The sequence below is a fragment of the Echinops telfairi genome, unplaced genomic scaffold (assembly GCF_000313985.2).
Source record: "Echinops telfairi isolate 266 unplaced genomic scaffold, ASM31398v2 ScPeMD7_1;HRSCAF=3_0, whole genome shotgun sequence".
In the NCBI taxonomy this organism is placed as follows: domain Eukaryota; kingdom Metazoa; phylum Chordata; class Mammalia; order Afrosoricida; family Tenrecidae; genus Echinops; species Echinops telfairi.
In genome coordinates, this window is record NW_022103896.1 from 3,682,370 (window position 1) to 3,694,571 (window position 12,202).

Consider the following 12,202-nt stretch of genomic DNA (forward strand, 5'->3'; position numbering starts at 1 on the left):
AGGACACCTCGGAATGGCCCTGCCTGTGCTCTGTGTATTCCCTGGGCCATGCACATGGTTAGTGAGCTCCCAGAGACGGATGGTTCAAATCTGCCCGACGTGCCCTAGGAGAAAGGGCAGGTGGTCTATTTGCCCCACCTCACCCCCCAGATCAGTCATGGAAAACCCTGCAGAGCCCCACCCCACAGGGCAGCACCCCTGAAGCAGGCAGGGTCACTGCATGCCAGATCCCCGATGACTGCAGCTGCCTTGTTCCGAGTTGTCATGGTTTCTGAGGGGCACGCCCTTAGGCCACACTGCAGGGCCCGGAGGTCATGTAGCTTGGCTGTTCTCATGTAGTGGGGATAGGAGGGGTCAGAGCCGTGAGACCTGCTCAAAGTTCCAGAGACTTCCCTGCTTGGCTGGGCAGCTGCTCACTGGGGCCGGGACCTGTCCTGACCCCTATGTTTGGCCATCCAAGGGGGGTCCCTTTCTACTCCTTTGCCCACGAATGTTGATTGAGTGTCTGCTGGGTACCAAAGGCCTTGCAATCCCAGAGGAAGAGAAGGGCGAGCAAGGAGAGAGGAGGGTGGGGGCTCAGGCCGCTGAGAAAGGTCCCTCCTGATCCTCACTTCACTTACATGCACCTTCGTCCAGTCCTCAGACCAGCTGCGCTCAGTCCCTTTTCCTACTGCCCCTCCTTCTCCGTTACTGTCCCTGCAGCCCTGCCAAGAGAGCCGGCTGTGCTGGGCTTATGTCTGCTAATGAGCAACACAGGATGCTCTCTTTGGAACGGGCCTTGTTCAAAGACCTGAGCTTCATGCCGCGACTTTCTCCTGTGTGTGAACTGCTGTCTCTGCAGGAAGGGACGCGGACGGATGAAAGACTGAGCAAAGTCAGGGGGCTGAGAGGGAAGGCACACAGGCTCCGCTCAGGAAGCCGAGAGACTGGTCCCACACAGTCCGCCAGCTGCCTTACCTGTTTGGTTTAGGGACTCCTGGGCTGGACAGGAACCAGGGACAGGTGTGTAGGTGGACAAAGGCTGGGGACTCTGAGGTCAGTGTCCCAGGAAAGCACCTGGCTTCAGCTCCTGATCTAAAGCCTGTCTGTGCACCCTGCATTCATCCATCCATCCATCCGTCCATCCATCCATCCACTCATCCACCAACCACACCTCCACCCACAATCCATCCACCCACCTACCCACCCTCCATCCATTCAGTTATCCATCCACCCATTATCCATCCATCCCCCCATCCATCCATTCATCAATCCATCCACTCATCCACCATCCACCATTCACACCTCCACCCACAATCTATCCATCCACCTACCCACCATCCATGCATCCATCCATTCAATTATCCATCCACCCACTATCCATCCACCCCCCAATCCATCCATCAATCCACTTTACCACCCACAATCCACACCTCCAACCACAATCCATCTACCCAATCATCCATTCATCCATCCATCCACCTACCTACCCACCATCTATCCACCCACCCACCATCCATCTACCCACTATCCATCCATCCAGTCATTCCACTATTCAAGTTCATGGAAAAGGAAATGATTAATCATCGGATTTTTCCCACCAATGTTGTCAAGCTTCTTCATAGCACTAGATCTCAAAATCCCCCTGTCATGGAGTTAGTCGGTGCCAACCCACAGCGGCCCTCCAGGACGGGGCAGACCTGCCCTGTAGACTTCTGAGACTGCTTTTCCTTACGGGAGGAGAAAAGCTCCCCTTTCTCTGGCAGAGCCCTTGTGGATAGCAGCCCAGCTTGTAACACATGATGCCACCAGGGCTCCCCAGCACTAGAGGGAGCTTTAGATAAGGGGACAGTGGCCTCCAAGGTGAACAGAAACACCCCTTAAAACCATCAATGTGCCAGGTGTCAAGAGCAGCATGTGTCCAACAATGAAGCTGGGGGTGGGGTGGGGAAGGTCAGGAAGGGCTGGGAAAGTGGACGGAGGGAAATTGGAAACAGGAAGGATGGAGGAGGATGGAGGTGATGGGGTGGGAGCTGTAGTCCACGTCATGTATCCACATGGGCGTGCGGGGTCGAATGGAAAGCGAGTCTGCTGAGCACACGCCCACCAGATCCCGTAAAATGCTCACAGCGAGCAAATGGAAGAAGCGCCAGGGGGAGGGAGTCAGGAGGGCAGCGTCTGACTGTCATGGGCTTAGGACCACAGTTCCTGCCCTGGGAAGTGTGCCCCTTGCCCCCACCCTCTTTGCTTGTAGAAGCGGGTGCAAGTGGATGATGCGTAAACCCCAAAGGCCAAGCTCACTGCCGCCGAGTCACTTCTGCCCCATAGGACCAAGTCGGACCGCCCCCACAGGGGCTTTTAAGGCTGTAAATCTCAGAAGCAAACAGCCTCATCATTGTCCTGCTGAAGGTCTGGTGGGCTTTGAACTGCTGACCTGTCTGTTAACAACACAGTGCTTAATCTTCTGCAGCACCACGGCTCTATAGATGCTGCCTCTCTCTCCACCCCCTGCCTGAGAGTCAATCTCGTCTCATAGCATCCACCCAGGCCAGAGTCCACCTGCTGCTTAGGTTTCTAGGGCTGTTAGCTGTAGGGGAGCAGACAGCCTCATTTTTCTCCCTCAGAGCAGTGGGTGGATTCAAACTGGTGACCTTGGTCTTAGCACATATGCATTGCATCACAAGGGTTCCGGGCTGAAGATTGGACACCTCAGACTTGGGCAATGGGGATCAGGGAAGACAGTGACTGGGAGGATTCCAAGAAGAATGCGGTCGGACCCTGGTAGGGCCTGTCTGAGAGCAGAAGGTGGGGGCTTTGGCACCCCAGACTCCCTAACACCCACCCCGTGTCATCACTCCCCTCTGCAGTTTGACCTTCAGTGGGCTGTGATTTACTGTGATGCGAGGCACGCCGAACTGGAGACCTGCTGCGACATCCCTTCCGGTCCGGTGAGCAAGGCCCATCCATGGTGGGGGGACTGAGGGGAGTATTGTTGGGGAGGGCATCATAGGGTGTTGTCAGGGCGTAGGAAGGTGGGTCCTGCACGGGAGACTTGCACCTGAGACTAAGCAGAGCCGGTGAGAGTCACCAGGGGGCTGCTTCCTGGCCACATGGGGGCAGGCAGGCCAGCGAGGCCAGTGAGGCCAGCTCGAGGGGCTGAAGAGACCCAGGGGATGTGACCCTCAGGGCTGCATCTCAGTCAGGGGGGTCGTCAGTCTCTAGGGGAGGAGGTGGCCCTCAGTCAGCATGTGCAGTTTGCCCCTTGGAGGACCTCTCCTTGTAGGCATCTGCTTCTTGTCCTTACCATGCACCCCCCTGGCAGTCTGTCCAGTCCCTAACTGGGCTTTTCCTGGAAGTACGGGGAGAATATTCAGGCTGGCTACCTGGAACTGGAGGGTGGAATCCATGTGGGACACCCTTGGCGGCTGTTAGGGGCCATGGCTTTTAGGGCAGCCTTCTGCTCGATGGTTAGCAGCTGCTGGGCTTTGGCCAGTTCTGACCTTCTGCGTGTTCCTTCTAGTGCCGGGTGACCATCGTGACAGAACCTCCACCCACGCCCCAGCTCCCTCCCACCGCTGGCAGTGAGCAGATCGGATATTTGAAGACCATCAACTGCTCCTGCCCAGCGGGAGAAAAGGTATTTTCAGAGGTCGACCCTGATCGCCCGGCCTGGAGCTCCAGGGCTGAGCTGAGCTGAGCAGAGCAGAGCCGGTCAGCAGGACCACATAACATTTCCTGGTTCTGCAGTAAAGATGGGAATTTCCCATCACCCTCCCGTGGCAGGATGGCATCAGCCTCTGGATGACCTTGAAGTCAAAGCCCAGTTCTGGCTTCTGAGGTCCCATCCCAGAGTTCCTGAGCTGAGCAGGGCAGGGATGGTCAGTTGGCCTGAATACATCTAGTTCCACAGTGATGGTAGGATTCTCTCATCATGCATCTGGCTTCCCAGGCCCAAATGGCCATGGGATCTGGATGGCTTTCACTTCAGAGCTCAGTTCTTGCTCCTGAGGTCCCAGCCCAGAGCTTCTGAGCTGAGCAGAGCAGGGCTGGTGCCACAGTGAGCGTGAGATTTTCCCATCACGTACCTGGCCTCCCAGGGCAGGATGGCACCAGGCTTTGCATGACATAGGAGCCCAGAGGAGCACCCTTCTTGCTCCTTGGGGTTCAAGTGGGTTGGTAGATTGGTGCACACATGAGGAGAGGCAGCCTCGGCTCTGGCTTTTATCCACATTTCCCTGAAGTTCAAAATATACCCCCACCAGGCTCTGCTGGTTCCTCCCGGTATTGTCTGCACGCAGGGGCAGCTGCATCAGCCCAGATGTGGTCAGAGAATGAGACTCAGCATGGGGCAGGCAGGGAAGGGGTGGACACACCCCTCGGAATGCACTCTCACTAAGTTCTCCTCCACATTTCCTTAATTAGCCGCCCACTCTCATCTGACCGCCGCTGAAAGAGGTCGGTGCGTTTCTTCATTTAAACAGGTGGCTTATTCCCGTGCCCTCCGTCAACTTAGATGAAACTTCTCATTGTGTGCTTGGGGCTCTCATTTGTTTCCGTCAGCGGAGCAGGGGCTCTTGGTGAGAAGAAAGGAAATGCTCCCCCACAACTTGAGCAGAAGGAACATAAACAACTTCGCAAGGAGAACAGGAGTGGATTGGGGCTGGGACAAGCCCCGGAGAAGTTCCGCAGGACGGATCGCCCTAGTCTGGGTTGAACTGTGTGCCCCTCAGGCCTCCCCTCAATATATATTGAAGTTCTCATCCCCTCAATCTGCGACTGTGACCTTATTTGGAAAGGGGATGTTGGTTTGGTAAGAGGATCTTTGAAAAGGCTGCTAGCTAAGGCCACCTGAGGCTGTACTGAATACTGGGGGGCCAAGTCAAGTCCGACGGCTGATCCTAGGCTCAGCAGAATGAAACACTGCCCACTCCGCCACCGCCCCCACAATTGTTCCCATGCCGGCGACCGTTGTTGCAGCCACCGTGTCCGTCCGTCCGTCTCCTGGAGGACCTTCCTCTGTCTCTGTCCCTCCGCTTTCCCCAGCATGCTGCCCTTCTCCAGGGACGGCTGTCTCCTGACAACGAGCCCAAGCAGGTGAGATGAAGTCTCCCCAAACTTGCCTCCAACAGGCTCTCTGGTTGTGCTGTTTTCAAGACAGATTTTCCTGTCCTCTTGATACTTGCCTGTGGTACTTCCGGTATCATTGCCAGCCCCGCCATTTGGACCTATCGACACCCTCCCGGTCTTCCTGATTCAGTGTCTACCTTCACGTGCCTGTGCGGTGGTTGAAAACGCCATGGCTTGGGCCAGGCGCACCTTAGTCTGCAAGGTAACCACCCTGCTTCTCAACAGTCTAAAGAGGGCTTATGCACCCAAGGCGCCCAATTCCAGACGTCTTTCACTTCAGCACTTGGCTGCTGCTTCCATGAGCATCGATGGTGGATCCGAGCAAGACACAGTCCTGGACAACTCCAACCTGTCCCCCGTGTATCTTGATGCTACCTATTGGTCCGGTGGTGAGGATGTTGGTTTTCCTTACACCGAGTTGTCATCCGTACCGAAGGCTGCCATCCCCGATCTTTATCAGCAAGTGTTTCCGGTCCTCCTCATTTTCAGCAGGCAGAGTTGTGTCCTCTGTGAATCTCAGGTTGTTAATCAGCCTTCCGCAGTCCTGATGCTGCTAACTGCCTCCTATATGACTGTTGTCCTTCTAAAAGGAAGAGAGGGGACGACACAGAGACACAGAGAGGGGACACAGCTATGTGAGGATGGAGGTCGACAGCTGCATCATCTGTGAGCCAAGGGATGCCAAGGTTGCCAATAAGCACAAGAAGCAGGAAGAGGCATGGAAGGCCTTTCCTCCAGAGCCTTCAGGGTGAGCTTGGTCCCGCAGACACCTGGACCTCTAAGTCTAGTCTTCTCTGGAGAGACGAGCCGCCGTACCTGCTGCATGAGGCCCTGGGTGTGTGGTACTCTGCACAGGCAGCGCCAGGATGCTCATAGAGCCCCAGACCCTTTCCTCTCCAGCATCGGACCACATTTACCCTCCAGCCGCATGTCCGGCTCCACACCAGATGTACAGGGGGCCAGCGACTCCGTGCTCAGGACCAGGGACACTGGCAGAAACATGACGTGCAGAAGAATTCCAGTCAACCCCCACTACTGAACACACAGATCCGAGATTCTTCAGAAGATTTCTGATCCAAAGGCTGATGGGGGAGTACAGTACAGAACGTCAGCGTCTCAGGGAATCCAGATTTTCTGAAGCCATGAAGTCTCAATGAACCCGAGATCATCTTTCCACCTTGAGCCATAAGGCGGAAAGCTTCATAAAGCTAAACAATAGTCTGGGGGGCGGGCCGTTTAAAAATCTGATGACCATCCATCATTCAATTGTATTAAGCACCCTTGCGCCTATGTTGCCATCAACCTTTCCAAAACATTTTCTCTCTACTTGAGCCCTTGATATCAGCTTTTCTTTTTTCTCCTCCCTCCCCCCCTCTTCCAGCCTCGTGAATCCTTGATCGATGATATGTTATTGTTATTATTTTGTGTCCTGCACTGTCAGTTGTCTCCCTTCACCCACATTTCTGCTATTCGTCCTCCTGGGGGGTGGGCTATACATCCAGCCCTGTGATGGGTTCCCCCTCCCCTCATGATATCGCTGCTCCCACTCCTGTTCTGGAGGGTTTTATCTGTCCCATAGTCCGTGTGCGGAGAGCCCTCATGTCTGCCTTTGAAGATCTCTCTGTGAGGCTCAAACGGACAAGGTCAGCTCGAAAGATCAGATGGGAAATGGAGGCGCAGTGAGTCCCTGCCAATGGAACAGCCCAGCAAAGCAGGATGAGGATGGCTGCCCGGCTAGAATGAGGCCGTCTGTGTACTGGAGCAGAGACGTGGAAGCGGTGGAACTGGTGCGTGGTGTGCTCTGTCTTTCAAAACAGGAGCACGGAGGACTAAAATAAGAATTTCAGCCGCAGCCCTGTGTTCTGGCAGCGAGCTTGACCTGGCAGGCCGGCCCCCAGACCCTCCTCCTCCTTCCTCTGCTCTGGCACCATGGGATCAACACAGGGTCTCTATCCCTGGGGTCTGCCTGCCGGCTGGGCCATTCATGGGTTGTCTAGCACTGTGCTGCATGCCTGGCCGGTGATCTCTCTCAGAGAGGGCGGGTGCCCTAGAGGAGCCAGGCTGGGCTGTGGCTCCTCCCCACCCTTCCCGCAGGCTCAGGTCCAGCCTTGGCCCCTCCAGGGATTCAGCTCTCCAATGCCAGGGCCAGCCCCAATGCAGCTGTCTAAACCCAAGTCCCCTCGTGTCCTCGCTTTGAGTTAAGAAGCCCAAATGAGAAGGGAAATGGCATTACCAGGTGAGATCATTAGCCATGATGCACACGGCCCAAGCCAGCTCCATCCAGTTTCAGACTTTCCCTCTCAGCCAAGCCTGTGCCCTGGATGTATCCTGCAGGGGCCCTTGTGGTCGCTGGCAGAGAGCCCCAGGAGGGGAGTCTGGGGTCAAGTGGCCTCCACCCACTCAGTCCCATTGATTTCCCGACTCGAGCTCACAACCCGGCCCCCCGTTCCCGTCTCCACTGCCCACCTTGGCATGCCTTTTGGACATCCGTCCCTATTCCTTCCTGGCCTGCAGGGCCCAGCACCACGTCCTCGTTCATTGCCTCTCCAGCCTCAGGCCCCCCTCCCCCTCCCCGGAGAGCAGATGGGGTCCTGTTCTCTTGAACCCTGGAGTTTGCACAGGTGGAATGCGTACCTTATCCCCTTGACCTGCACTGCCCACTCTTCATTCAAGACACCTCCAAGAAGACAATCCCTCCCTCGCCATCACTGTCCGCGTGACTCCCCCTGCCTTACCTCCCTCCACCCCTCCCTCTTCTCCCCACGCGCTTCTCTTCCATTATTCAGAATCCGTCTCTCAGTAACGAATTATCCAGCACTTGCAATGTTCTCTCTCATTTTTTTTGGGGTGGGGGTGGGGGGGTGATTGGATATTTTTTTGTTTTGTTTTTGTTTTTTTAAACATTTTATTAGGGGCTCATACAACTGTTATCACAATCCATACACACATCAATTGTGTAAAGCGCATTTGTACATCATTCTCAAAACATTTTCTCTCCACTTAAACCCCCGACATTAGGTCCTCATTTTCCCCCTCCCTCATGAGCCCTTGATAGTTTATAAATTGGTATTTTGTCATATCTTGCCCCAATGTGAACTTTTCCTTGCACCAGGCCCCATACTTCCATCTATCTTATCATGATTACATTGCAATGAAAGTGTCTACTATCTTCCCCCTCCCCCCATAACATCCTGAGCTTTGAGATGGCAAAGGTTGAAATCTTTACATTTCTGCATTTCTATTTACTTGGTGACAGTGGGAATATACAGCCTGATACAGAAGTTTTTTGTTTAATAATGATGAATTTAATGGATAATTGGATCAGTGCATGAAGAGCTGGATGGATGGATGGATGGGTGGATGGATGAGTGGATGAATGGTTGTAGAGAGTGGTGGGTGGATGGATACATGTACGAGTGGGTGGGGAATGCGTGGATGGGTGGATGGATGCATGCGTGCATGCATGTGTGGTTGGATGGGGAGGTAGGTGTGTGGATGGGTAGATGGATGGGCCCAGTGTACAAGTCCCCAGCCCCACACTCTGTGCAACACTACCCAATACTGCCTCTATTTAGTGACTCATTCTTCATTTCTGAGAGTAAACTTGAAGCTACCACTATACACGAAGCACAGATCTGCACAGTGGGCTTTAAGGCAAACAGAATACATATCCCAACCTTCACAAACCCCTCAGGCTTCTCTCTGGGTAGGAAAATCAGGGGTTCGGGGCCCTGGCTTAGTGGCTGTTTGTATACCATAAGGTCTCCAGAAATGTCCAAGCTTGGGTGGGTGGAGAAGACAGCTCTGCCGGCTTCTCCCCTCCGCAAGAATAAGGCCACATGGAAGTGCTTGACCAACAGCCTCATGGAGCAGGATTTGGCACTGCTGCCTCCACCTCCCATCTTTAGAAGATGCAGCCCAGGGGCCTGGGAAGCTGTAGCTTCTCTATCAGGAGGCTGGATTCTGGACACAGGGAGAAGACTGCTTCCAGTGGCTTGGGTCATCAACTCAGTTTGCCAGATATCTCAACTGCTCAACTTGATCAGAGTGATGCTCCTGTGTCCATGTCTCCGCCCTCAGCATCACGCGGACCATGGATGACTTTGGCCAAAGCTGCGGGAGGGCATTCTGTGAGGTCACAAGCAGAGAGGTGTATCTAACTTCCTTTGTATGGCTGGTGGACATCGGCGGTTGATTTTAAAAAGGACGTCTCTAAAGTTGCTCAGTGTACACCTGTAAGCGGTGCTGTCAGATCCCATTGAGTCAGTGCCGACTCAGCGATCTTGTGCACAGCTGAAGGAAAGACCACCTGGTCCTGAGCCCATCGATGCACAGCCGCACACAGTGTCACCTGTAAATAGAGCGTAGCTTCTTTTCAGGTGGTGGGTGCACACGAGTGATCAAGTGTCATCTTTCTCTTAATTCATGTGGTGATATTTGCACAGATAAAACAGGACACTTGATGTGTCTGCTCGTAGTTTGGCAATATCTACCTGTGCTCCCAACTTGTGGCTCACGTTAAAAACAGACGAACAAACGAAAACGAATAGCAAGACCTTTTACACAGTCAACAGCACATGGTTTAAAACGGAACAAATGTTGCATTTAAAAAGAGTCTATAAGCATAGGTTACTGATGAAGGTCAAGAGCTGCAGGTTTCATCATGGATTGCACCTCAAAGTAAAGAAAGCCCAAGTCCTCTCTGTTGGACCCGGAGGTAACATCACGATCAATGGTGAGAAGAGTAAAGTTGTCAAGGATTTCATCTTGCTTGAATCCCTAATTAGGGCTCTAAGCAGCAGCCACCAAGTGATCTGTTACCTCTGAGGACCAGGGTGTGCCTATTCAAGCCGTCATCTTTGCAGGCTACCCCCATGCAGGTGAGAGCGGGCTTTCCAGAAGGAGACTGAAGCAGAAGGGTGCACTTGAGTGGTGGTGCCGCAAAGAGCAAGGGAAGTACCACAGACCGCAAGAACCGCCACCTGTCTTAGAAGTACAGCGGAGTGCTCCATGGGGGCACAGATGTGCGGCTTCGTCTCAAGCACTTTGGACGGTTATCAAGAGGGACTCGTCCCTAGAAAAGGACACGGTGGCTGGTAAGCTAGAAGCTCCGTGACAAAGGAAGGCCCTCGGTGAGACGGGCTGACACCGCGGCTGCAACCATCGGCTTACACGTCACAGTCGGCTTGAGGATGGCGCAAGCCAGAGCGGTGCTCGTTCTACTGGACACAGGGGTCCCTGTGAGCAGTGACTCAACAACCACAACCACAACATACCTGAGCTGGAGTTTTAGGGGCCAGTCACCACGCGGCCCATTCTCCTTCTGATCGAGGTGATGAACTTTTCAGACGAAGCAGCCCGTGGATTCCACGTTCTGCTCTTTGTTGCTCCCCATTGTCCTGCGTTTGGAGGACACATCACAGGTCCCCAGGGAGTTCCGGTCAGGAGCTTGGGCTCTTGGTTCCCATGAGCCACTTCTCTCATCCACGTGACTGATTGCAGAGTGACTTCTGGGCCCATCGGGTGGGTGACCGAGTGGGCTGAGGAGGGGCAATGAGGGCAGAGCATTGGCTTACCTTCTGTTTCTCTTCGTACCTTTAGGGGGAGAAAGGCTTTGCTGGCCCCGTGGGACTCCCTGGTCCAAAGGTCAGTACTGGTGCTAGAGTTGCAGAGAATCAAGAGTCAACCTCCTTTTGCACTCTATGTCCCAAATGAAACTAAACAAAACAAAAGACAGGTGCATGTGTGCATGTGTGTGTGTGTGTAGGTGCACCGTGTGCGTGCGCACCACACCTGCTCTGCAGGTATTTTGTTCCGGTTGAAACTTCCTCATTTCTGAACACACCTTCCACTTCTCAATCTAGCAGCAAGAAAGGGTTGGCTTTCCCAAGCCCTGCTCCATTCCCTGCTCCCACAGGCCTAGTTCTTGCCTGTCCACGAACCCTGCATCCGTCCTTCTGGGTCACTCTATTGACAACGCCGACTGAGAGCCTTTCAGGGTCTGGGCTTGTCCGAGCAGTTTAAATACATGGTATTTGTTTTACGCAAAACCCCCAATCCCACTAATTGCACATAGCCAAGTGGTGTCTTCCGGGGTCCTCCCCCCACAGCCAGGACCCATGTTCTCCATAGACCCCGAGCTCTGTGACCTCTGCAAGGAGCCCCGGTGGCACCACCTGAAGGTTGGTGGTTCTAACCCACCCAGTGGCTTCAGGGGACGAAGACCTGGCAGTCAGCCCACATGACGCTCACAGACTAGAGAATTCTAGGGGCCCTTCTACCTTGTCACGTGGGGTCTGCCTGTGTCAAAACCAACCCTCCACACACAAGGGCAGCAACATCATCTTCTCTCAGGGCCACCCGCCCTCACTGCCGGTCAGGTCCCAGGAAAGAGACCAGAGAGCGAACTGAAAGAGAGGTGATTGTCAAGTGGGCACTGGCGGCCCGGGGTTTCAATGTGGAGCTGATGTGGAGATGGGAGGGCCTGAGACTCGGTTCCTGCGCTCTCTCTCTCTCCTTAGACCCTTTCCCTGTCGGTCCCCTAGGCCACTGCTGGTCTCTCTCCTGGAGTGTGTGCTTTATCCTCCTCCCCTCCTTCTCCTCCTATATCTTTGCTCTTCCTCCTCCCCCTGCTGCCTTTTCCCTCCCTCCGCCACCCCTCCTGTTCTCTCCCCCCTGCCCCTTCTCTTTCTTCTTCCTCAGCATCTTCCTCTTTCCTCCTCCTCTCCCTCGCTCTCCTCTCCTTTCTCAGCCCCCTCCCCCCCACTTCTGTGTCTCTTGCATCTGCTAGTCCCTCTTTCATCAGTGATCATGGTTGTGCTCCCGGTAAGGCTATGGTTGAGCTTGCAGCCCAGGGAAGACACGCCCCTGCCCTCAAGACCCCCGGTCAGAGGAGGCATGCAGACCCCAGAGCAAGTGGCTCCTGGTCCTATGGGATTCGTTCCCATTGTCTGTCCTCTTCCACTGGAGCCTTGTGACAATGACTATGCGCTTGCTGGGTGCCGGGGTCCAGGTGACCACTTACCTGTCACCTACACACGGCTCCCTGAGCTTGGCTCCTGGAAGGTGCCCGGTGCTTGTTGAAAGAATGACATCC

At 54.4% G+C, this 12,202-nt stretch overlaps 1 protein-coding gene across 1 annotated transcript in view; it reads left to right on the forward strand.

The window, feature by feature from the left end:
- COL22A1 (collagen type XXII alpha 1 chain) overlaps positions 1-12,202 on the forward strand; it is a 57,529-nt gene that overhangs the window by 5,400 nt on the left and 39,927 nt on the right. Inside the window, exons 3-5 of the mRNA XM_045286927.1 lie at positions 2,847-2,927; positions 3,500-3,616; positions 10,708-10,752. Coding sequence (XP_045142862.1) covers positions 2,847-2,927; positions 3,500-3,616; positions 10,708-10,752 — 243 coding nt within the window. The remainder of the gene's footprint in view (positions 1-2,846; positions 2,928-3,499; positions 3,617-10,707; positions 10,753-12,202) is intronic.